Here is a 25676-nt window from a genome sequence, read left to right on the forward strand (position 1 = left end):
CCGCAAGTTAGAGAAAACTGAAAATATTGTAGCTGAAACGAGCACCTTGGATAAACGCTATATGCAAATTTTCAGAAAAATAGTGCCAGTAGTTTGCCACATACATATAGACTCAGCTCGTTGCGACAGATCCTGTACTCTAAAGGCAAAGCATATTGTACAGAAATTGTGGCAATTGAAAGGCTCGTGGGACGATTCACCTCTTGAACTTATTCGTCAAATTTGGACAATGTTTGCCAAAGTAACAAACATGGGTGCTAGATAAAGCAGAAGCTAAACAAGATAGCAGAAGAGCAAAATACTCGATGAAGTATCTAAGGAGGGTTTGAGGAGCAAGAATATGGTATGGGGGTTTAATCTATACTGGAATCTATCAAGAAAAATCTTCTACAAAGAATGAATGAAGCAGAGTGCAGATCGCAACAAACATGGGACGAAGTAACGAAAGAAGCAGTAAAGTGAAGAATAAATTGGTGGGACACTAGAATATTGGCTAGGGACAGGAAAAAAAATGGAAGAAATCGACGAGATATGAATTATGTACAGTAATACCCCTTAGTTACGCGATAGGTGGGACTGACAGTAGCGACGTAAATCGAAAATCGTGTAAGTCGAAATTCGATGAATACATATTATAAAATCAAGGATTAATAAACATTAATTTTGTTAAAAAAATGTATGTACAGGGTGGTTCAAATTCGATGTCCGAATGGGCTATCTCGGAAACTGTAAGAGTTAGAAAAAAAGCAGCTAACATGTCTAGATCTCTTTTTTTAAATAAATTCCAATGTCGAAAACCTAAAAGCGCTATCGTTAAAAAAACCGCGTAAGTACGGGGACGCGTAAGCCGGGGTCGCGTAAGTCGAGGTTTTACTGTAATATAAACAATAACATCTCAAAAAAAATTGTTGAAGAATTTTTTTTATTTTAAAATATCAAACGCAATCTCATACGTTTTCATAAAATCAATCGAATCATAGATAAAAACGACTTAAGTAAATACTGTTAAAAATAAAGGCAAACAAATTCAATGCATCATCTTCTTCGCCATCATCATTACGACCGAAAATAATTAATATGTTTTTAATTCCACATAATTGAGTAAAAGTAATTAATATGTAATCAATAAAATTATTAAACGAATAGATTTTTTTATTCTTATTTTCTTGACGAAATGTTCCCCATTTAGAAAGTAAGACCGGCTTCATTATAAGTGGTAAAGATCTTCTCGATCGAATTTACATAAGCGGCCGTTCTCAAATCCAATCCCAAATTGAATTTCATCGCCGTCTTCATGATGGCTTTCGCCGATCTCTCCATCGTGTAATCCAAACCAGAATGGACAATGTCTTTTTCGGAGGCACCGTGAATCCTCTTTTGGAAAGACTCGGATGGAGTTACCGGAATGCGACCGCCGACACGACCAAATCTACGTTCTAAAGATTCTTGAACAGACTCTGAAAAACAAATTATCAAAAAATAATAATATAAAACTAGTTTAAATAAATTTAATTTACCTAATAAATGGAAATTGGAATCTCTTTCATATTTGAATGTTAATCTTCCATAAGAGACATGATTCAAATTCTTCAGCCATTCGAAGAAGGACACAGTGACACCCCCAGCGTTGATGTACAAATCGGGAATGACCAAGATGTTCTTTTCGATTAAGATTTGATCGGCGGCGGGCGTTGTTGGACCATTAGCAGCTTCCGCTATGATTTTAGCACGGATTTTATGCGCGTTATCTTTATGAATAACCTTTTCAATCGCAGCTGGAACCAAGATATCACACTCCTCATAAAGAAGACCCTCTCCTTCGTAAGCTTTAGCACCGGGGTAACCAACAATCGTTCCATTTGCTACTTTGTAATCTTCTAAATCCTATTTATTTTTTGATTTATTAATTTTTTTCTTATAATTTAATTTTTGGGGGATTCCTAGGATATTAAGGATTTCAGAAAGGATTATTAGGATTATTAAAGAGGATTTTTTAATTTAAATAATTACCTTTGGATCGATTCCTTCAGCATTAAAAATGGATCCATCATGTTCGATGATCCCCACACAAGTAGCTCCAGCCCTGTGAAGATATCTCATGGTGTGCAGACCGACGTTACCAAAACCTTGAATAATAACGGTTTTGCCACCCCATCCGGGTGTTGTTCCGATCATGCTCATGTAATTAGCTTCATTAATGAAGTTTTCTAATCCGTGGAAAACTCCTCGTCCAGTAGCCGATACGCGGCCGTGAATTCCACCTTGGTTAATTGGTTTTCCGGTGACGCAGGCATGTCCATTGATGTCGTTGTAGCCTATCGTTTTAGCGTAAGTGTCGGCGATCCAAGACATTTCACGTTCGCCGGTTCCCATATCGGGAGCTGGGACATCAATACCAGGTCCTAAAATAGAAAGAAAATTGTAAATATATTGTTTATGAGTCATTTTACATATTTATATGCCTTTCAATACGAAATCAATAATAATTGAGACATAATTATTAAGAATTAATAATTTCCATTGGTGGGATTAGTGTGCCAAAATGTACCCAACTGTTTCTAAGTGTGTCTAAATGTCTCCAAATGATTCCAAGTGTGTCTAAATATGTGCTTAAACGCCCCCAAATGATTTCAAGTGTGTCTAAATATCCCTAACTGCTTTCAGCTGGACTAACTAAATGCCACTAAATGTGCCCCATTGATTCAAAGTGTGCCTAAACATTTCTGTCGCTGCTTTTTTTTTCCTTCATGAAATATAGACTCTGATTAGCAAGCCGCTAACAAGTTGAGCACGGAAAAAAGAAATCTTTTGACGTAGGACGCTCCTGTGAGAACATCTATTTTATGTGTCGATCTCATGTTCTTCATTCGTGAGATTAGTGTGTTTAAATGTAATCAACTGATTCCAAATGTGTTGTATGACAGCAATCAAAAGTTATGCGCTTTTGAATTTTGGCCGATGTACTTTTTCCGTGGTTTGAATGATCTCGGAAACTGCCTGATACATAAATGGCATTAAAGTTCCGAGATACAAAGTTCTTCCTTTGAGAATAATTGTAGGAAACTTAGCACACCATAACGTTCCATAACGACGTACCGAAATAAACATATATTATATTTTTTTAAATGGAATGATATAGTTTTTATTGCGTGTGCTGATTCTAGACATAAAAATATGTTGACTTTGATAAGACACGATGCCAGGTATCATCGTGTCTTATCAAAGTCGACCGAGGTTACTTCTTCCATTCATATCAAGCGAAATAGGCATGAACTCACAAACAACATGCTATGCATTAGAATTCATAAAGTTTTGGTATTGTGGAACCTCGGCCGACTTCGAAGACGTCGATCGCCCCCGAATATTGCCAATACCAGAGAATAGCAGTTCATGTATTAATGGCCGATCTGAAAATGCAATATACCTTCGGATAGTCAAATACCCGAGGAAATTTCTCATAACGAGCACTACTACACTAAATACTGCTTCGGGCAAGTAGATACTGCTTACAAAACACACGATACTATGTATTACATACTGCTAATGAAAAAGGGCTGGGCACTGGTTATAAAAGACTTCATACCGATAAATACTGCTTGGAGAAGGTTAAATACTACTGACAGAAGATTAAATACTGGCAATACAAGACTGGATGCTATCAATATAATACTAGGTGTTGTTTGCAGAAGACAGTTTTTTTTTCGAAACCGAAATTCTTATTGCAGATCACATTATACTGCTTAAAGATTGCTTGCAGAAGACAGAGTACTGTTTGCTATGAATTTGATTCTGCTTCCAAGACGCTCGATACTATGTATTGGCAATATCTGATATTAAAGTTCTGGGGAGGTCTGGATGCCGATAATAGAACATCAAATACTGTTTGGCGAAGACTAGATATAGTAGAAACCATGAGAGCTGGCAGTGACAGATCGCTTAAAAATGGTATGAATCAAGATATGGACGTACGACTTAGATTAATTCACTATATACATTTAAATGTAGGTTATGTTAGTAATGGAGGTTATATGTCAAAGATATTATTTAATGATTTTCCTTTCCCCAAAGAAAACATTTTCGGCTTGTGAAAACACTAACAGATTCATGACAACGCTCAAAAGACGTTTCGATTTGAGGTTATAATTATAGTTACATCCCTTAGAAGAACAGACGTACTTTTTCGACGTGGCTATTTGAATTGTACAGCAGATATATTAAACTAATGCTATCTCTTTCTAACACACATTACTCTCTAGCGGTTTGTGAACTACGTATGGCATTTGTAAGAGCGCAAAACGATGATTTACTGCCAGCTCTCGTGGCGTCTACTATACTATTGGCAGAAGATTAGATATTGCCAATAGAAAACTAAATGTCGCGTAACACAATTCTGAAATTCGAGATGGAAGAATTTCATTAAATTCTTCTGGTCGAAAGAAAAGAAAATGTGGTCAAATGGTAACCACACAGAAAAATGTTGATAGTGTAAGAGTGTCTGCACGAAGCATTTTGAATTTCTCGCGGAAGTTTAATAAATATTTTGAACAAACATCTATCCAGTTTCATCCTTGCAATTATGGTCGTTGAAAGGCTCCGTCAACGTGAGCTACTCAGAACACTACCGTTTCCAAAATGATAGAGAACAGTGACGGTCAACTCCGCACGGTACGTCCCTATGTTTCAGGAAAAAGAAGCAGAAATGTTACCTATTTTACTCAACACTAAAGAGATAACACATGCAACAAAAGATTTAAATTATTCACGTGAAATCAGAGAAGTTGTCAAAAAAAAATGACAGCAGTCGAGGTGTTCCTTAGACATAACAACAAAACCCAGAAGCCAATTTAAATGAAGGGACCAATTGCAATCATAGGAGATATCCTAAAGCACCTGCATAGAAAAGGCAGTCATGGTGAGCTATCTCTTCAACGCAGCCTTTAGATTAAAACATGTACCAGCATACTGGAAAGTTGCTTATCATGGCGCCAAAGTCAGGAAAACAACCTATCAATGTTAAATCTTATAGACCCACTTTATTAACGAGTCTCAAAGCTCTTCGAACAACTACTAATCCCAGATTATGAATTTGGATTCACGTAAAGGCACTCAGGAAAAGACCAAATGCATAGAATAATCATTGGAAGAAAAGAACGTCTGCTTAACAATCTTCCTAAGTGTCATACACGTCTTTGACCAAGTTTGGCACGAACTCTTGATACATAAATTATGCAATAGTCAGTTTGCTGGGTCCTACCTAGTATCTGCTATATACTTGTGGCATAACAGATTTGGAGAGGACTACAGATAAGGAGGATATGGAGGGTAACTACAAATAACCACTAAAGCAATACTTGATTAGGAAAAAATAGAAGATAAAGATAAACGAACTTAAATCCGTCCATATCAATTTTACAAATACACTGCAAAAAGAAACATTAAATTGATCCAATGTCCCATATGAGAGCAAATTTAGGTGGAAAGAGCATGTAAAGAAGAAAATTAGTGAAAATGAAATAGTGACAGCTCTATTGGCTGATTATGAGGAACTCTGCTGTTTCCACATCCAATTCTAGATGTAGATCACTGTTTCTGTAGTACCAGCGTACAATCCACCATATTTCTTAATACTTTATTTTAGAATCGTTGCAAAATTGTTTTATTGCTTTATTTTCTTTGCCCAGTGTTATACTCCGTAAGTCCAGACTACTATCCGTGTCAAAAGTCAAGGCTATTCGCTCGATGAAAAAAATTGTGATTAAGTTTGTTGTAATCATTGAACATTTCTACCTAATATATTTAGAAAATGTTCGGTTCCGTTACTTTCTTTTTATGGCGATTTTTGAGGATGACGGCAATTTTGTTCACTATGCCATTTCTTTTTAAATTTGAATGGGTGGTAGAATGATTTGTTCTTAATGATTATTTTTTCGATATTCCATATAGTTTCGTGGTTTAGTAGGATGCGGTTATGTCGAAAACGACTGGGTGAATTTCAACGCGGTTGTAACCAAAATATGTCAAATAATTACGTTTGTCGACTACCGTTATCAGTTTTTTAAAGTTATCTCTCTCTAATTTTTTTAGATTAATTTACGCGAATTACAAATTAAAAGGAAACAGTAATAAGACGTGCATCCAACCGGAAAACATGGTGCTGGTGTGTGTTCCATGCATAACGTCGCGCCTTTATTTCTTTATGTAGGTAAAATAAAGGCGCGACGTCCTGTCTGGAACGCTTCATAGGGCGTATTAGCTGCTTTTTGTATAATGAAAGTTAGAATAATTGGAGAATAATCTGAATCCATGTTTTTAGACAATACATAGCGTTTGTACCCTTTTACAACTTCGTAGATTTCTTTATTTGTTGTCGAAGTCAATGTTGAACCCCAAGCTATTTTCTTAACATTAAAATCATCTCCAACGATAAATCTATCGCCTGGTTTCTTCAGAAATTTAAGATATTGATTTGAATGAGTGCCTTGATGCATCAACATAGTTAATAAAGCTCGCAGAGGCTCGTCAACTGCTGGATAACCAACACCGCGTCCGATGACTGAAGAGAAGAAAATCGTATGATTTTGTGTAGTCTGTTGTGCATAAAAGCAAAGCATAACAAAACTAAAAGACATTAATGGATATAATCTAGTTTTAAATATATCAATTTTTGTAATAAAAAAATCAATGGAAACTAAATTTATGATATAAAATTATTCTCAGAAGAGAAGTTTAATAGCTTAAGAAAGAATCCATGACGTCCGATGTCGATTAAATGTCAGCATATGAAGGGATCAATTGTCCACTAGGGAAAAGCAGTGAAGAGCGTGAAAGCAGTAAATATAAGCAGAAAGTAACGCTTAAATCTTTACTCCAACCTAAGACAAAACAATCAAGAAATGGCCAATATTCAAAACCAAATAACAGCAAATAATTTTCCTTAAGAAGTAGTAGATGAGGCAAGAACTAACCTAAATTCAAAGATAGGTTCAAGATTTGAGCTAATCATAGGAGATATCCTAAAGCACCTGCATAGATTAAAACATATACCAACATACTGGAAAGTTGCTTATCATGGCGCCAAAGTCAGGAAAACAACCTATCAACGTTAAATCTTATAGGCTCACTTTATTAACGAGTCTCAAAGCTCTTCGAACAACTACTAATCCCAGATTATGAATTTGGATTCAGGCAAAGGCACTCAGGAAAAGACCAAGTGCATAGAATAACCATTGGAAGAAAAGAATGTCTGCTCAACAATCTTCCTAAATTTCACACACGTCTTTGACAAAGTTTGGCACGAAGGCTTGATACACAAATTATGCAATAGTTAGTTTGCTGGGTCTTACCCAGTATCTGCTATATACTTGTGGAATAACAGATTTGGAGGGGACTAATAACCAATAATGCAATACTTGATTATGCAAAAAATAGAAGATAAAGATAAACGAACTTAAATCCGTACAAATAAACTGCAAAAAGAAACCATTGTCCCATAGAGAGCAACGCGAAATATGGAGGCATGACTTTAGACACCAAATTTAGGGGGGAAAGAGCATGTAAGAAGTACGTTTCCATACTTCTTAATGCTTTATTTTAGAATCGTTGCAAAATTGTTTTATTGCTTTGTTTGCTTTGCCCAGTGTTATACTCCGTAAACCCAGACTACCATCCGTGCCAAAAGACAAGGCCCCTCACTTTAGAGATCTATATCTTCGCAACCGCTCGATGAAAAAAATTGCGGTTAAGTTTGCTGTAATCACTGAACGTTTCTACGTAAGATGTAGATTATGTAGAAAATTTTTAGTTCTGCGGTTCTTTTTATCGCGAATTAACTGAAAAACGTACCCAATTTTGGAGGTTGACGGGTGGTAAAATGATATGTTCTTAATGAGGGGCATACTTTATTTTTTCAATATTCCATATAGTTTCGCAGTTAAGTAGGATTCGGTTATAATATGTCAAATAATTACGTTTGTCGACTCCCGTTATCAGTTTTTTAAAGTTATGTCTCTCTAATTCTTTTAGAGTGATTTAGAGAAAAGGAAGAGAAATCCAATCGGAAAAGAGATGGTGCTGTTGTGTGATCTAGACAGGACGTCGCGTCTTTATTTCTTTATGTAGGTAAAAGAAAAGCGCGACGTCCTGTCTGGAATGCTTCGTAGGGTTAGCTCCTTTCTATGTAATGTTTTGGCTGAGAGTTGGAATAATTGGAGGGTGATCTGAGTCCATGTTTTTGATGGTATGGAAGTCTATCAAATGTGGTATTTTATTGTGGTGCCAGTATGTTGACTTTTCAGTAGGCAATACAACGCGTTTGTACACTTTTATAGCTTCGTAGATTTTTTTTGTTTGTTTTTGTGCGTTGTCCATAAAAGCAAAGCATAACAAAACTAGAAGACATTAATGGATATATAATCTAGTTTTAAATAAATCAATTTTTGTAATAAAAAAATCAATTCGAAAACATGGAAACTAAATTTATTAAGAATAATTTTCGAGAAAATCAATAAATCAAATTCAATCGAGTAGAAGTTCTCGATAACGAAACAAACTCTCACCATATAATCCAGGTATTTTTTTTAAGTCACAATCTCTCATATGACATTCTCTTATTGCATCATCAAGTGTCCAAACTATCATATCAAAACAAAAAAAATATAACACTAATCTCGTTAAGATAAGAAAATCTTGAATTAGAAAAAAATATAAGCTAGCAACAGTTACAAAAATAATTAATTTAAATCACAGATAACAAATTTTTTTTTTCATTGCCAATTTGCTGACTTTACGTCAGAGTCGAGCCCACCAACATTCTTTTGCATTCGGACACACCTCCATAACGAAAACACGTGATTTTCGCGCCATTGACATCATCAGGTAAAATGCGAAACCGGTTCAAGGCTTTTTAAGCTCATTGACTTATTTATTAATAAATTAAAATTTATGATTCAATCGTTAGTTTTATTACAAAGTTTTTAAAATGAAAATTTTTCACAACATCCAAGTTTAAAAATAAAGGATGGCGTGTCACATCACGTGGGACACGTGATTACTTATCTCGAAAAAAATAACCGCTTGAAACCGCATTTTCTAAAAGATATAAATGGGATTTTTTTAAACGAGTTAATTAGTATGTAAGTTGTGGTGTTGAACGTTTCGTTTTGTGAATGAATGAGTAAAAATAAAATTAATTATTAACTTAATTAGATTAATTGATAAAAATATTATATTTATCATCGATGACCTTAGCGGTTTAAAGCCAACGATATCATTTCTAAATTGATTTCAACAAATTTTTATTGCAACTTTCCAAAAATTGAAAGATTATTTTTAAGATAAAAACGTGTGCCAAAATTTTCATCTTTCTATGTTTTTCATTTTCGTTATCTTCTTACAAAACAAATTATACTCACCAATAAATCCTTTTTTAGCCAATTCTAAAGCAAACCTCCTAGTAATTTTCTCCAACTCGTGATCGGAATATTCCTTAGGATTAATTTTAATGCCTGCCTTCGCTCCACCGAACGGAACGTCAACGCAGGCACATTTGAAGGTCATCAAAGCGGAGAGGGCCTTCACTTCATCCCGAGAAACATCCATCGAATAACGAATACCTGGAAACGAAGGAAAAAAAGAAAATTAGTTAAAAAAAAAGAAAAGAAATAGATTTGGATCTAGAAAATAATGGGGTCAGTGGTGGAGTTGGGGTTATTTTTAGAATCAGACGACGACGAATACGTTTATGTAATTTGAGGGATCTGAGGCTGGTTTCGGTTTGGTTGCTAGTGCCAAAAGATTTGAACTATTTTAACTCTTTCTTACTCGTGATCGAGCCCGTTGTTGTTCTTGATTATCGTGCTGTTTATTGCTCTACGGTTCGGTTGAAGGACAAACTTTAAAATTACGTTCAAAGAAAATTGAAAGGTTAAGGACGGTTTAAATTACAAAAATTTATTTGATATAAAAAAGTGTTGTTATATCTTAATTTGAAACTAAAAGATAATATATATATAACATTTTATATAGAGTTAATTCCGCTTAATTGGAACATTGCATATTCAGGTAATCGTTTATTTAGGACAAATTAAAAAAAAACTATAATCAAATAATAAAATTTGACAATTAATACATATTTGAATCTCTTAAATATAATTGGCCAATATTAGATATTTTAGCCATATTCTAACCTCATAATCCAAACAAATATGTTTAGAAGAAATATGAAGAAATATATTCAGCGGCATAAAAAACGCATCACCTAGTATGATGACCACTTTCAAACTGAGATAACTTTTGAACGTATTGATCGATTTGAATAAGGGTTTTTTTTATTTGGAAGGTCTAGCATTTGTCAATTTTCTGTAGATGCCTTCCCCATTTTGGCGCTCTTCAATTTCAGCAATGGTTAATAACGCTAATGCGTGTTTTCTTCCTACACTTTAAAGCTTGCTGTGGAGTGCATCGACAAAAGAAATTAATTTTAAACACAAGTAGCTTATAGTCTCGTCTGTTCTGATCACCTCTATTTTTTGTTCAACTTCCTATTATTATCAACACCAAAGTTACAAGGTCTAAAGGATAACGCAGCTTCTTGGCAGCACCATCAGAAATTAAACCAAGACATGAAAATTGATGGAATTGACGGCGTTGACTGTTGCTAGACAAGAAAAATGCCTTTAAGTTCTGCGAAAGTTGCTCAGGCAGTTGCTTTGGTGGAAGATAGACGCAACACTCGTTATGCTGCTCGCGTTCTTGATGCGATACAGAGTACAGTTTGTTGCGCCATTCAAAGATTTCGGAAGACTGGCACCTTCAACAGACGACCTGGGCCAGGAAGAAGACGTACAATCCCGTAATGATCGATACATTGTAACGACCGTGTTAAGAAATCGACATACCACAGTGAACTTTGGCAGAGTTTCCGGTCGATGGGTATTGTTAGTGTCAGGCAACGGACAATTCCTGAATCTATAAGCAACGCCGATCAAGTTAATTACTCGATGCACAGATCAGTGCGTTGGGTGACGCCAATTTAATTCGGCATTATCAATCTAATCTCTTCCCTGGTGTCATCGAATCACTGTCCTTTTCTCTCGCTTCGGAAGAGAAAATACTGGATATTCTTTGTAACATTAAGACAACTACAGTTGGAGTTGACGGTATTAGTGTTAAAATGTTGAATATGTTGTCCAACAATTATATATCATATTGTGAACTATTGCCTTGAATTGTCTGTCTTTCCTGACTCTTGGAAGATTGCTCAAGTCACGCCAATTCCAAAAACATCCAGCCCTCGGGAACTTAAACATCTCCGTCTCATAAGTATTTTGCCTATATTGTACAAGATTCTGAAAAAAGTAGTAGCTACTAGACTTACCCAGCATCTAAATAAATTTAATATTCTATCAATCCGTTAGCCTGGTTTTCGTTCAAGACGACAGCCCTTCTCGATGTCACGGATGATATTTTCCATGTAATTGACCAAAAAATGGCCACGATCCTGATTTTCTGAATGGCATCACTCATATGCGTATGTTGTTTTTGTATTTTGGAGGATACTTGCCTCAACAAAAACATGAAATTCTCTTTAGTCATTCTTAAATGATTAAAAAATGCTTGCTCATCTTGATGGCATAATTCTCTAATTAAAGTACTAGACGCACCTAGGTTATTTCTACGTGCAATCCACGATCTAACCCAGCAACTATGTTTTCGCTTTTTTTTTTGTTAATAACGTGTGCAGTTCCAAGGAGCACATTTGGACTACCATATTGATTCCAGCGCGAAGTACATCACTTGACGCCTTTTTTATTACTGTGCCAGTACACAATTATAACATTTATGTGGAAACAACTTCTGGCGCCAGCTAATTGGCGTCAGTAATCCGTGCATGTGGAAACTTAGCTTAACGCATAGTCGCAAAAGAAACTTTCATTTCCACTATCAACAAAGAAATTAAAATGTTTCTGAATGATGACCAAAAATTAGTGTGGAACAATATGATGTTTCCAAAAACGTGGAGGACACCACTAAGCATAGGGTGGAAGTGTACCTTAATGGCTTTATATCTCTAGGGCTGGGTCTGGAAATATGGTTCTTATGTAGGGGAGAGGTTGTCACACGGGTTGGTTATCCCAAGTGTAAGTTCTCAGTCACTACTACCACCTGAGGTATTTGACTCAAACTACTAAGTGTTTACATCATTACGAGTGTGTGTACGCAGTTTAAAGTGCCGTATGACAATTCTACGGATTTTATTGGTTCTTTTGTGTTTTTGCATCCGTAAGTATTTTTAGAATGATATCTCTGAATATTCACTTTTTATTCAATGAAGTCAGTGTCTTAACTACTTTTCTATGATTCTATAACTTTGTGTGATGTTACTTTGTATCAAATTTAAAGTTAGGTTATATGGTACTTTCGCCAAATCGTGATTTGCTTGAAATGCCTGTTCAGGGCTGGTTGTCAAAAAAAGACAAACCGAGGAGAAACTGCTCCAGACATCGTGCTGACAGCAGTGAAGAAAGTAAAAAAAGAGGAATTATCAATTTGTAAAGTTGCAGCTGATTATCAAATCAACTATCGAACTTTAACAAGATATTGCAAGAAAATTTCTCAGGAAGAAATCGACGATGAAAAGAGAGTCCTGCCTTCGATAATCGTTGGTTATTTTCCAAAGAGAAATGGTTCTCTGATTTCTTGGAAAGACTCTTTCCTTACGAAAATCAGAGGCAACCAGCTTAGCACGTGTTTCAAGCTTCAACAGAACAAATATGGAATCTTTTTTCAACAATTTGGCAACAGTTCTTGGAAGGTATCATTTTCAACCTCATGAAATGTGGAACATGGACGAAAATGTAGTTAGTTCAGTTCAGAGACCAGATAGAATCGTTGCTCGTAAATCCCGACAAGTTAGTAACTTTGGCTTGTGCTATTTCTACGATTGGCAACCATACCCCACGATTCTTCGTTTTCCCAAGAGTCAAATATGAAACTGCACATAAATCCGGGTGTATACAAGAAGCCGGTTTCGCCCTATTTTTACAACATTTCCATGAGCACGCGAAAAGCACACCTCAGAAACCATGTCTGCTTCTTCTTGATGATAATCATGGTTCCCACCTTAACATAGAGGGTTCCCACCTTAACATAGACTCAACTTTGCTAAATCAAATAGAATCATCATCTAATCGTTTCCCGCATTGTTCCCACAAGCTCCAGCCACTTGACCGCACTGTTTATGGACCATTTAAGACATTTTTTAACTCTGCTTGTAACGATTGGATGATTCACAACCCGGGGAAAACGATGACTATTTATGATATTCCACAGCTCGTTTCTCGCGCATATCCACTTGCGATAAAACCAACTAATATTTTATCAGGATTTCGGTGTACGCGATTATATCCAATCGTGACATCTTCACCCATGTGGATTTTGCACCAAGCTATGTCACCAACAGAGAGCAACCTGAAAACCAGTTTCCAGAGAAGCCTCCAGATAACTCATTTGAACCTCAACCAGGGCCGAGCAATGTATAAATAACAACTCCTGAATGTACTTAAGAAAATGTACAGGACTGTTGCAAAATTAACCTAACTGATAATTTTATCATGATAACGATCCTAATCGTATTCTTGCTTAAATCCTTATACAATGTATCAATGGATCATTTATGTCGTTCCGCATCTTCTTTAAACTCCATCTAAATCACATGACGTCAACCCTATAGAAAAACCATAGGCACACTTAAAAATGGGAAATTTGAAATAACGATATTTGCTTCAAACTTAGATAACTAAATGTTAGATTTGCTTACAAATATTTTCTATCAGTCTATGCAACTTGTATTTATAATCTGTACTTATAATATCTTAACCGGATAAAGTTATCAACATTTTAGTAAAAGAGAGGAAATTATGAAGGCTTTAGAAATCAAGTCTTTCTGGAAAAGTTTCAGTTTGTTATAGAAGCTAAAAACACCCAGTGCTAAATCAGAAATAAGTTTATCATTGTCCTTGTAGGGATAAATTTAATGATTAATAGATATAATCAATTGGCATCTTCAAGTTTTGGGATAGATTTCCCTTTTTCAATAATAAATTGTTTGATTGGTTCTAGTAAATTGAAAAATTCTTAGCACATTGCTTACTAAGAACCATCTTACTCCACAAAACCAGGATACGTCATATGGAAACTCATCAAAATTAGAATATATTGGAATATATCGGTATTTAAAAGTGCCAGAAGCCCATTAATAGGACCTCTCATAGCTGAAGCAAAATCAGTTGCGACGCTAATTAACTTTTCGGTACAGAATGTTTACCTTTCAGAATGTCGTATCCTTTAGAACAATAAAGTCCAATAGTTCTCCTTCCTTTCACATTTACATTATTTGTTACATAACGCACAAATACAGCTAGTTATGGTTTATGGGCAATGTCCTTAGATTCATCTCAGACAAAGTTAATGCTGAACAGTTCATCAAATAAAAACTCAAACAGACACCTGAGGACTAATGCAAACCATCAAAAGTAAAAGGATACCATCTCAATGGAAGTGCAGCATATTGATACCAATTTTCAAGAAGGGTCAAAGAAGAGACAAACCCAAGTAATTATAAAGAAATTACCCTGTTGAGTTTTATGCAAAAATTGATGACCAGAATGCTATCAGAAGAAATAACAGCTACTGGGATTCAAAAAAAAAAAAGTTAACTATAGATGCAATCTTCGTTTTCCGTTAAATAACTAAGGTCATTTGATAGGGTGAGACTAATTGACGTATTTACCTTGATGGAAAAACACATACACCTAAACATTGTGGCACTTGTAAGCGAAATGAATACTGGTCATTCAGACTTTTGTAAGAACGGATTCCCGAAAGGCGTACAAATTGCAACTAGAGTGATGCAAGGATATCGCTTCAACCCGGCTCTATTCAATTTAGGGATGACCGAAATGATGCAGCCTTAATCTCTAAAGACGCAGATAGCCTCTAAAGGATGTTGTTTACTAAAGTACAGTCCCACCAATATCCAAAGAACCAAGAAAGTATAAATTAGCGGTTTATAATCGATCCATGGACAGGTTATGCGGTTGAAACATCACTGACTAAACACCATTAGTAATAGGGACCTGAAAGAAGATGTCAGAATACAAACCACGTGAGCAGCCGTGGTATGGGAATGCCTGCAGGATGTAATATGGAGGAACAAATGCTTACAAACAAAAAGTAAGACGAATGACATACGCCATTGAAACAAGAGGTAAAAAAACATTACAACTAATGATTCCTAAATAATTCCTGGAAATATTGATTAATCAACTTCCGATTAAGAACCCTCATAGAGTGAAGGAGCTAAAAATTTTATGATTCAATTCGCTATTGAGCGAAATAAGGGAATTCTTTATAAAGATGGAGAAAGACCCAGTTATACTCTTACTTTTTGCCAATAGCTTCCTGAAAAAGACGAGATTGGGGAAAAGCTTTATTACATCCAATATTGTTATTTCGACATCTAGATTGCAACTTAGCGCAAGGAAGATCTCCACACTAAATCGAACTGCTTTAAATGTCAACGTTGTAAAGTTAGCTCCTGATTTTCCAGACTCCAGTTAATCTCCTAACCACGATTCCTCAGTGATGTCAATGAAGGCAGTTCCCGTAGTGAAGTGAGGTGTAACATTTCCTGGGAATGGCCGTAGTTCTTTCTCTTACATTCTTAGATAGAGTTAATATATTAAGATTAGGTTTTTGCTTTTTTGCTTGAAAATTTGATTTATTTCAAGTCAACGTCTTTCTGAAACAACGCACAATCAACAATATCTTGTTGAGAAACTTAAATCCTACTATTCAATAATTAATAATTGTTTTTGGTTTTTCTTAACATTGTGTTGATTTAGATGAAAATACTTTTTTCTATACTTTTTCAATGTTATATTTATTTAAGTTCTCTATTCGACATGTTTCGAGGATCCAGTCCTCTTCTTCAGGAAAATTCGTCAATTTTTGAATAAAAGATAACCATATCTCTCGGATTACGAAACATGTCGAATAGAAAACTTAAATAAATATAACATTGAAAAAGTATAGAAAAAAGTATTTTCATCTATTCAATAATTGGCCTTATTGGATGTCAACTCGATTAATTAATCTCTTAAATTAAGTAGATTCCAAGATTTCCTCTAAAACTCCTTCTGGGTCCCGGTCTCCTCCACAATTCTCCTCCAATTACCCTAGTTCAAGACCACTGTTTTTCTCGCATTAACATCTTGTACAGAATTATTTTTATTGTTTTACTTAGATGTAAGGACTTTTGTTTGTGTAAGCCATAGTAGGATCTATTTACTAGAACCAGTCTCCTTTGAAACACAAAATGTTATTTGTATTGTTTATGCCATCCCAAATATACGAAGTCTTCTCATCCCACGTTCTCAAAATTGTTAGATTTTGATTTATTCGGCTTACCCCACTATGTACTTTGCTTTTGCTTCGTTTATTGAGACACATCTCTTGTACCTTCTATACTTCTGAAAGCTTTTCCGTCACTGCGATAGTTCTGCCTATTGTGACAATACCATCTATGTATCTCAGAATTAGGACTGATTTGACAAGTATTGTCCGCTTCTCTAATTACTTTCTTCACCGGCGAATGGCTTAATTCTTTCTACCAGTTTCGTCGTGAACACTTTGTATGTTACGTTGAGCTACGGTTCTGTAATTTCTTAAATCCAATTGACTCAGTTGATACATTACCTCTATGTTCTATTCTGTTGGAAGCGTTTCTTCTTGCCATATTATTGTTATCTCGTCTGAACCTCAACTCTTGTTATTTTTTTGTTATATCATTGACTTCCTCGAATCCTGATGGTACTTTAAGGAACGTCCCTGGGATGTTTGTAATTTCCTCTTTCATCTCTCTGTAATTCTACGTGGATCGTTTAATATGTTCTCTCCTTTATCTTTGCTCACTCTCAGGGTAGATGCAGAAATCTTAAAGAAGTTTATGAAAAAAATGCATAGAAAGATTTCGGTAACTATATGCTTAATGTTTTAGACTTTAGACCATACTCCTTGATAGATTACCTATTAACCAACGTTATTATCTGTTATAGTCAGCAATACGAACAACTATAAGAAAGATGGTGGCATACGCTGAGTGAAGATGGAGAAATTTATGTTCTTATTCATTTAAATATATACAGAATTCCTAGGAAATTAACGACGGGCAAAGGGACTTTGCGAAATCACTCAATCCAATGCTTCATCCATTACCTATAGTTTCTTGGAAGTTAGGCTATAAGATGCTAAATACTCAATTTCTATCGATTTAAATCTTCTTTGATGTCTTTACCAGTAAAGAATTGTATCATTTCAAAGATAATCATACAATCTTATATTATTATAAATATTCCCGAACGAATGAAATAGTTTAAAAGAATTTTTAAAGTTAAATTAGCTTCAAAACAATGCAGCTTAAATCATTGTATAACTTTTTGCCGTCCGAAAATACGCTCTCCGGTCCTGTTTAGAGGACGTTTTTGAGCGCTGTTTTTAAAAATAACCGATCCGACCGATCGTTCATTTAGAAACATTCGAGAATTTATCAACAACTTTTACTAGTTAGCAGACACCTGTACTACTTTTAAAAATACATATTTAAAAATTTTAATGAACGCTTTATATAAATTAAGTCGAAAAAGCTATTTTTAAGAAACCGTATTAGTTATTAATATTCATCTTTCAAAATGACACCTTCAAGGCTTTTTTTCAGTAATTATTTAACAACCTTTATTAAAAGTTGACATTTAAAAACCAAAACACCTGTGAATTTAGTACTTAAAAAGTTATAACTGTAAATGTCATTTATTTATATTAAAAATTGTTGATTCAAAATTTCTAAAATTTATATTAACTTTGTTATGTCTAATTAAATATAATTGATGACGAATACAATTAGGACAAAATTGTTTCAAAAACGACGAAATTAAATTTAAAATTCAACAAACAACGTTAAAACCGTCTATTTTTTCTCCATTTCAAGGATATTTTTGCCATCAGAGCTCTAACGTTTCAAATTAACGCCATAAATTACTTATTGTTGGTTACACTTTGTTTGAATTTGTTCAACTTGAACAAACACATTGTTATGTAACGATTTTTTCTCTTTTCTTTTACTTATTTAGCGTAAATTTTTGAAATGAATCTAAATGAATGCATACTTGAGCTAGTTTACGTTATCAATTATCTAGAAACGAAATAAAATAGTTACATATTTAGAAGTGCTGATGGTTATATAATTGTTTATCTTCATTCGATGAAGTTGATTTTATCTGGTGGAGTGTTTTGTATGTGGGTTGTGGGCTGAGTAAATAATTAAAGGTTCAGTTCAATCACTCAATAGATACGGGAATTAGTTTGTTTTGTAAAGGATAATGAACTTTGAATAAGTTAACTCTAATAAGTTAACTTTAATCCTTATATATTTAGATAATTCAAACTTTGTAATTGATCGCTCCACTTTTTATTATCAATTAATTAAAAATAAATCAAAACGTGATTAAATTATTCGTTGGGGGTCATTTAAAAATATCTATTTGCTCAGATCGAATCGCCAAGATTTACTACCGTTCCACTTTTAAAATATACTGTTATTATTACTTTATCAGCTTAATATTGTGTAATTGCTTTTGATTTATACATTTCACATGCCGTTGGCGCCTTAATCTTTTGCAATTAACAATGATAAAAACATATATTAAAAAATCGGTTTAATAATGTTCTCGATTTTACTTTGTTTTTGACATTTCTATGGATGTACTATGTATTGATTATATTGCGTGCGTTGTAAGTTCGTAGTAACCTTGATAGTGGGGATCAACGAGCGGATTTAGAATGATACATAAATATTGTTTGCATGAATACGTAAAATTGGAGCAATGTGTCATTGACATTGCGAAAATCCCAAAAAAGAATTAAAAGGTTTTTGTACGTTATTGTGAGGATTCTAAGCTGTAAATAGGATTAAAATTGTTGACTCGAGATTTTAATTACTAAAGTTGTAAAGGAAATTTTTTTTTGAATCGGTTACTACGGCGTTTCAATATTGATCGCAACGGTACAGCCGCAAAACGTGCCAACATTTTGTTGAATACAAAAATTTTGAGTAACTACACACTGGTAAAAAGACTCCGAACCTTGGAGACTTTTTAAACATAGTTGTCACACTTTTGAAGCGGTGAATGATGACTTAGACGCATTCAATCCGTTTATTTAAAAATAATGTTGACAGAATTTCTTCCTTATGTCTGAATATGACCCAAGACTTTCCACGTCTTAATACAAACCTTAATCAAGCAATATCAACATCTGCAGAGTTAGATACAGAGCAGCTAGAGAGTTAGTTAGGTTATTTCGCCGTCTCCAAACGCAGGTTGGCAATCCAATTAGTGATTATGACTTTTGATGTTGCTGCTCGGAACAATTCTAGTGTGGTGCGACCGAGCCAACGGCAAAGATCTTTTAGCCACTAATCTTTTCCTTGGTATATTGCCTTCTATTATTAATCTAAGAATGATACTTCAGTTCAAAAGTTCGATATCTTTGATAGCACTTCCACATTGGTTATCCCCTCTGCCAATGCTATTTTTAAGATACATTACAGGATTTATTTTTTTATCTAATAATGGACTCAGACTCCAGCTTTCTAATCCCAGATATTTATATGAAAGTACTTGATCTACAGAAATATGGTTTAAAAGAAGAGTCTCTTTGTCTTCAAGGTGCTTATTTGAAGACCATAGCGTGCGCTGTAGTCTTGCAGTTGCTTCGTACTCTTGGCAAGCACTATTGTGTTATCTGCGTAACGAAGATTGTTCACATTGACATCGTTTATCTGTATATTTCCACTTCTGAATCGTTTATGGCAACATCAAATATTCCGTGATCTGATACCAATACAAACCAGCTGCTTTTGATGTACGCAGTCGAAGACTTTTCTGTAATCTACAAAGTATCAAAGACATCGACGTTCATGTCTCTACATCACTGTGTTAGAACCATATAAGGAATATAATATAAAATAGCGAGAGACGCTATAAATATAGCTCTCGTGGTTCCATGTTAAAAACGAACCATCTGTCTTTTGCAACATTTTTATATACGTGTTTGTATAATATGCAGAAAAGGTTTCGCGACGTGTGATATCAAGCTAATCATACTGAGTGGTAATCACCAGATTGTGTGGCGTTAGCTTTTTTAGGTAGACTGATGAAAGTTGATTTGAGCTAATTATCTAAAATTCTTCCGGTTTCATAGATGGAACTGTTTCTCCAAATATTTTAAGAGTTTCTGCATATATTTGATTTGGCCTGATAAATTTGCCTTTTTTTGGAGTCGTAAGACTTGTTTAACTTCTTCTTTTGTAATTTTGGGACTTGACTCATTATTTGATACTTGTGTCGCCTGTGGTCATAGGAAATCTCTTCGAATCTGTTTATTTAATCCTTTATATTTATTAAGATCTTTATTTTTCTGTAATCTTCTCTAGTACTTTGAAATCAGAAAAATCAGTAGTTTGAGCTGTTCTTAATAAATTGATTCCAGTTTATCTTATCGTGCATTCGTTATAATCTAGAGACTTTTTCTGCCACTAGAATTACTAGAAGTGCAAGAGAGTTCTGGGTTCCTCATTAAATAATTCGTTTTTGGTAACCGCAAAACACATTCGGTGTTAACAGTGGTATGATAATTGAAATACATGCATTATCAGACGATATGACGATTGTGTGTTCATAAAAATATTTTAGCACATTTGTCAGCTTTCTGATTTGCTCCCAGTTAAAAGAGGAGAGCATAGCTATGCCTCCATACTCCACACTACAGATTTATTGCTCACTTTTGCTTTGAAAGTCGTTATCATTAAATCATTAAATATATGCTATTCCACCTGATTTTCATGTCTTGGAGTAAGGGTTGGGTTGATAGATTGACTTTGTCACCATTAAATTTTCTGGATGCCTACTTGCTTCGACGAAAGTAACCTACAATTTTTCTACAGGTTTGTATTAATGATTTATTTCGTTCATATAAAAGTTATTTTTTATAGAGGTATAGAACTTTTAAATGGAATAAAACAGAGATGAATTTTTTAAATTGACATCAAATTAACTTTATTCGAAAGATAATCTTCTGGCATTATAATTTAAATATGACTTCTGGCATATGACCGCCAGGGCTGGCTCGGACGTAGTCTAATCTGGAGGTCCAATTTTCAATGACTTTTTCCAACATTTGTGGCCGTATATCGGCAATAGCGCGGCGAATGTTGTTCTCCAAGTGGTCAATCGTTTCGGGCTTATCGACGTAGACTAGCGACTTCACATATGCCCACAGAAAATCGTCTAGCGGCGTTAAATTGCACGATCTTGAAGGCCAATTCACGGGTCCGAAACGTGAAACTATACGGTTACCAAACGTTTCCTTCAATAAATCAATTATGGCACGAGCTGTGTGACATGTTGTGCCGTCTTGTTGAAACCACAGCTCCTGCACATCATGGTTGTTCAATTGATGAACGAAAAAGTCAGTAATCATGGCTCTATAGCGGTCACCATTAACTGTAACGTTCTGACCAGCATCGTTTTTAAATAAGTACGGACCAATGATTCCGCCAGCCCATAAAGAACACCAAACAGTCACTTTTCTGGATGTAACGGTGTCTCAACATACACTTGAAGATTACCATCACTCCAAATACGGCAGTTTTGTTTATTGACATATCCATTCAAACAAAAGTGAGCTTCATCGCTAAACAAAATTTGCTTATGAAAATTGGGATCAACAATTTCTCCAAAAGAATCCTCCAAAGAAAGTGGCTTCTATGGGTTGCACAAGTAAAGTTGGTGAAACAGATACATAGAACGAGATACTTGGACAAAACACAGGTGTTTCTAAATGAATATCGGGGTTTTAACACTTTGTGATATTTATTACATGAGTTAATCTAATAATGGAATGAAAGAGCAACTCAAACCCCAAGTGATAATAATATTCGTAGATAGTATCGTCAGTTTGAAAACACCGGCTGCCTTTATAAAGGGAAAAGTACGTACGAATCCACATTAAACATCACCTACCCGACATAAGAAATAGGATTGCGGCAGCTGTTGGAACAATTATACAACAAACACTAATCAACGTTTAGGAAGAACTGGGTTATCAACTTGAAGTGTGCCGTGTGACAAATGGTGATCACATTGAACACTTGTAAGCTTGTAGGTATAACTGTTTGAGTTACTCTTTCATTTCATATATTAATTATGATTTTAAGTTTCATGTAATAAATGCTACAAAGCGTTAAAACTCCGTATTCATTTAGAAACACTGTATTTCAATAAGCTGTACAGGAGGAAAGAGATCGAAATTGAACCGAATGCGCCAAAGTTATGAATCGAAGATGAGACCCTAATAGAAAAGGAAGACAAAATAATAAGACTCCAAAAACTAAACAGCTAAACCCCAGGTCAAGATGACATCACCAACGGGTTACTCAAATACGTAAATCTTTATGTTAGACAAATAGCGCAAAAACATCATTAAAACACCTGCGAATAAAGCAAGATTGTTGAAAGTTTGTGGCCAATAATAAAATCATAACGAAGTGAAAAAAAACACGCCATCTCCATTATGTCTAAATAGAAAATTAAGAAGAAGAACATGAATAGAGTTACATCAGAGTATCTTGTCATACTTTGAAACAAGTTATTCGATCAACCATAAATCATTTTCGCATTAGGCATGGTTTAATTGACATTCGCAGAGAAGATGAACTGCGCGGTGTTATATTACACGAAATCTAAGTGAATTGTTTCATCATCGTGCTCAGCAATTACAAGTTATATCCACCCAGTTTTTAGAAGATCTGTGTTTCCAAGAGCCTATAAAACATGCATTATGATACTATGAATTGTTACACTGTGATGATGTGATACACTAAGTGTATTTGTTGTTAAACATGGATATAATTTGTGAATATACTTGCAGACATCCAAAGAATACAAAAGAAGATTGGGACGAATGTTGCCTAAATTGGGCATTATTGAAGAGATATGCTTGCATATCATACACTATATGTCTCTGATGTTGAAAAAGATACAAATAATGACTCAAAATGGCTATCTTTATGTTCTTCCACATAAATAAATTACAATTAAAAATACAGAACAATGACACATATTATTTATTTTAACATTTCTCAAATTCTTGTCCTTAACAATAATAAATTGTAGTAATATTTAAAATATTTCAATAACTTTATTTTAATAAAAGCTATATTTTAATGTAATTAATCTTACCTTTTCGATTTCAATTAACTTAATTACATGAAACTTACCTCCTTTACAGGGTGTTCTATGCTGACTATGTTGCGCTCTGTACCCTTTAATCATTTCGTATTCTCCCTTATCCCTTTTGATGGGAAACGCAATTTCAATAACGTGATCGCACTGTTCCATAACCGTCAAAATACCCTTCACCTTAGCCTTCCTTTGGGCCAAATCCAACCTCTGACCCTTCCTATACTTCAAATCTTCCACCAATTTATCCTCGACGATTATACACGCCTTATGGAAAAAGTACTCGACCATATCGAAGAATTTCGGACTTGGATTCGTGGCCATATCTTTTAGGTGATCGGGTATTTGATGGTCCGCGTAACCGCGGTTTTGCAAACAAGCCGAGGGCCCCATTTTTAACAAAACGTCGCCGTAAACTTTTGCCGGCCCGACGGCTTTCGACATTGATTTTAAATGGAACATTGTTCCTTATTAACTTGGAAACGATGAAAAATTTACTTCAATTCTAGCGAACGCCGCGGCGAATTGCGTTCGAATGCGATTTGGGACTTGATCGAGCCCCCTACTTATACGCAGCAACGAGTTGAAACGTCAGCCGAACACTGAGTGGCATTACGTAAGATATTACAGCTGATAATTGGAGTGGTGAGGAAAATTTTTGTGTCACAATGACAGGAAGATTTCTAGGTTATGTTAAATTTTAACGCTTTTATACGACATCAATAGATGGCGCTAACAACAATTAATTTTGTTAATTTAATTATTATAAACAATTAAATTAGTTTACAATAAACAATATAAATTAACATAAAACAAAATTATTTTTATTTTAAACAATTATAAATCTAATTAATAAGATAAATTAAAAAATAATATTGAGTTAGTTAGATAACTCGCTGTGTCGCTAATGCTAATTTGGTTGCCTATTTTATTGAAATGAAATAATTACTTTTGTAATAAATTATTTATTGATTTGTTAATATCAAAATTGCGAACTGATAGTGTTAAAAATTACTTAAAAGTAATCGCGCAATTTTGAATGTGTTACTAAAATTGATGTTGTAAAATGATATTGAAATTGATTCATTTTAATTAATTGTGATTTATTGAAAAATTATTTCTCATAAATAAGAACTGGAAAAGTTTTTCGTCGTTATTGTGATATATCTCAATTGCTTATAGGAGCCAAAAACAATTTTTATATCAAAAGACACTAACTGTATAAAATTTTATATCGTAATGTTTGATCACCAAATAAATTTGGTCAAGTAAAGCAGCTGTGGTAGGCTAGGTTGGCAAGGCTGTATTGGACATCATGGTCAGAGAGTTAAACTATGCAAAAAGCCAGAAATCTGGCAAGAATAAGAAAACATGGTCTATGTACATACACGGAGTGGGAACGAAAGATTGGACATGAAGTTTATTAAGGCTAAACCGTTTACAGAAAAGGCAGAAACATTATTATGTGACGTGGAATGCTCTTATAGGAAATATATAGATATGACAAGGAGATAGTTGCCCGTAAGGCTGTATTAATGGTTCTACAGCACCGAAATATATTAGGAATCACTACAAAAGAGACTCCAATAAAACTACATCAAGGTTTCTTCCAAAGTGGACCTTTCACTTAAACACTTTTTATAAGAAAAAGATCGCATGTTCTAAAAAAATATGTTTAAGTATGTTTATTCTACTAAGTCGATCGTATAGTTCGAAGGTGGTGTGAATGAGTTGCTCCAAGATTAAACACAAATAATCAGGATATCCTGAGTGATCTGCGCTATGAACAAATGGTGTGAGCATATCGCTGTTTGAAAGTAACAATGGTGTTAAATACTGCTTCTAGAAAACTAAATATTGCTTCCAGAAGATTAAGTACTACTTCCAGAAGACTAAAACCACTTCGAGAATACTAAATAGTGCAACCAGAAGATTAAATACTGCTTCCACAAGACCAAAACCATTACCAGATGACTAAATACTGCTTCAAGATGACTAAATACTGCTTCAAGATGACTAAATACTGCTACCAGAAGATTAAATACTGCTTCCAGTAGACTGAAACCAATTCCAGTAGACAAAATACTGCTTCCAGAAGACTATAACCACTTCCAGAGGAGTAAATATTGCTTCTACAAGACTTAATCCACTTCTATAAGACTCAATACTGCATCCAGAAGATTATATACTGCTTCCAGAAGACTAAATATTATTTCTAGAAGACTAAATATTGCTTCCAGAAGATTAAATACTGGTTCCACAAGACTAAAACCACTACCAGAAGACTAAATACTACTTCTAGACAACTAAATACTGGTATTA

General features: G+C 34.6%; 1 protein-coding gene across 2 annotated transcripts; it reads right to left on the minus strand.

The window, feature by feature from the left end:
• Positions 1-905: 905 nt before the first annotated feature.
• Positions 906-23958, minus strand: LOC111417303 (glutamate dehydrogenase, mitochondrial). 2 transcript variants are annotated; one of them, XM_071195050.1, is made up of 5 exons: positions 23393-23958; positions 9411-9611; positions 2011-2402; positions 1518-1884; positions 906-1457 (listed from the first exon to the last, which is right to left on the minus strand). In XM_071195050.1, the coding sequence occupies exons 1-5, from the start codon at positions 23814-23816 to the stop codon at positions 1186-1188; spliced, it is 1656 nt and encodes a 551-aa protein (XP_071051151.1). In that variant the 5' UTR covers positions 23817-23958; the 3' UTR covers positions 906-1185. The 2 variants fall into 2 exon arrangements, with proteins under 2 accessions (XP_071051151.1, XP_071051150.1); XM_071195049.1 differs by having other exon boundaries at positions 906-1884.
• Between the last annotated feature and the right edge of the window lie 1718 nt (positions 23959-25676).

This window comes from Onthophagus taurus, chromosome 3 (assembly GCF_036711975.1).
Source record: "Onthophagus taurus isolate NC chromosome 3, IU_Otau_3.0, whole genome shotgun sequence".
NCBI classification, from domain to species: domain Eukaryota; kingdom Metazoa; phylum Arthropoda; class Insecta; order Coleoptera; family Scarabaeidae; genus Onthophagus; species Onthophagus taurus.

What these genes read in the sequence shown, in the direction of transcription:
- LOC111417303 (XM_071195049.1), bottom strand. Translation starts at nt 23,816, where the DNA reads ATGTTCCATTTAAAATCAATGTCGAAAGCCGTCGGGCCGGCAAAAGTT. An exon ending in GGCTAAAAAAGGATTTATTG is followed by an intron (nt 2,403 to 9,410) that starts GTGAGTATAATT and finishes TTTCTATTTTAG; the next exon opens with GACCTGGTATTGATGTCCCA. An exon ending in CTGAAGGAATCGATCCAAAG is followed by an intron (nt 1,885 to 2,010) that starts GTAATTATTTAA and finishes AAAAATAAATAG; the next exon opens with GATTTAGAAGATTACAAAGT.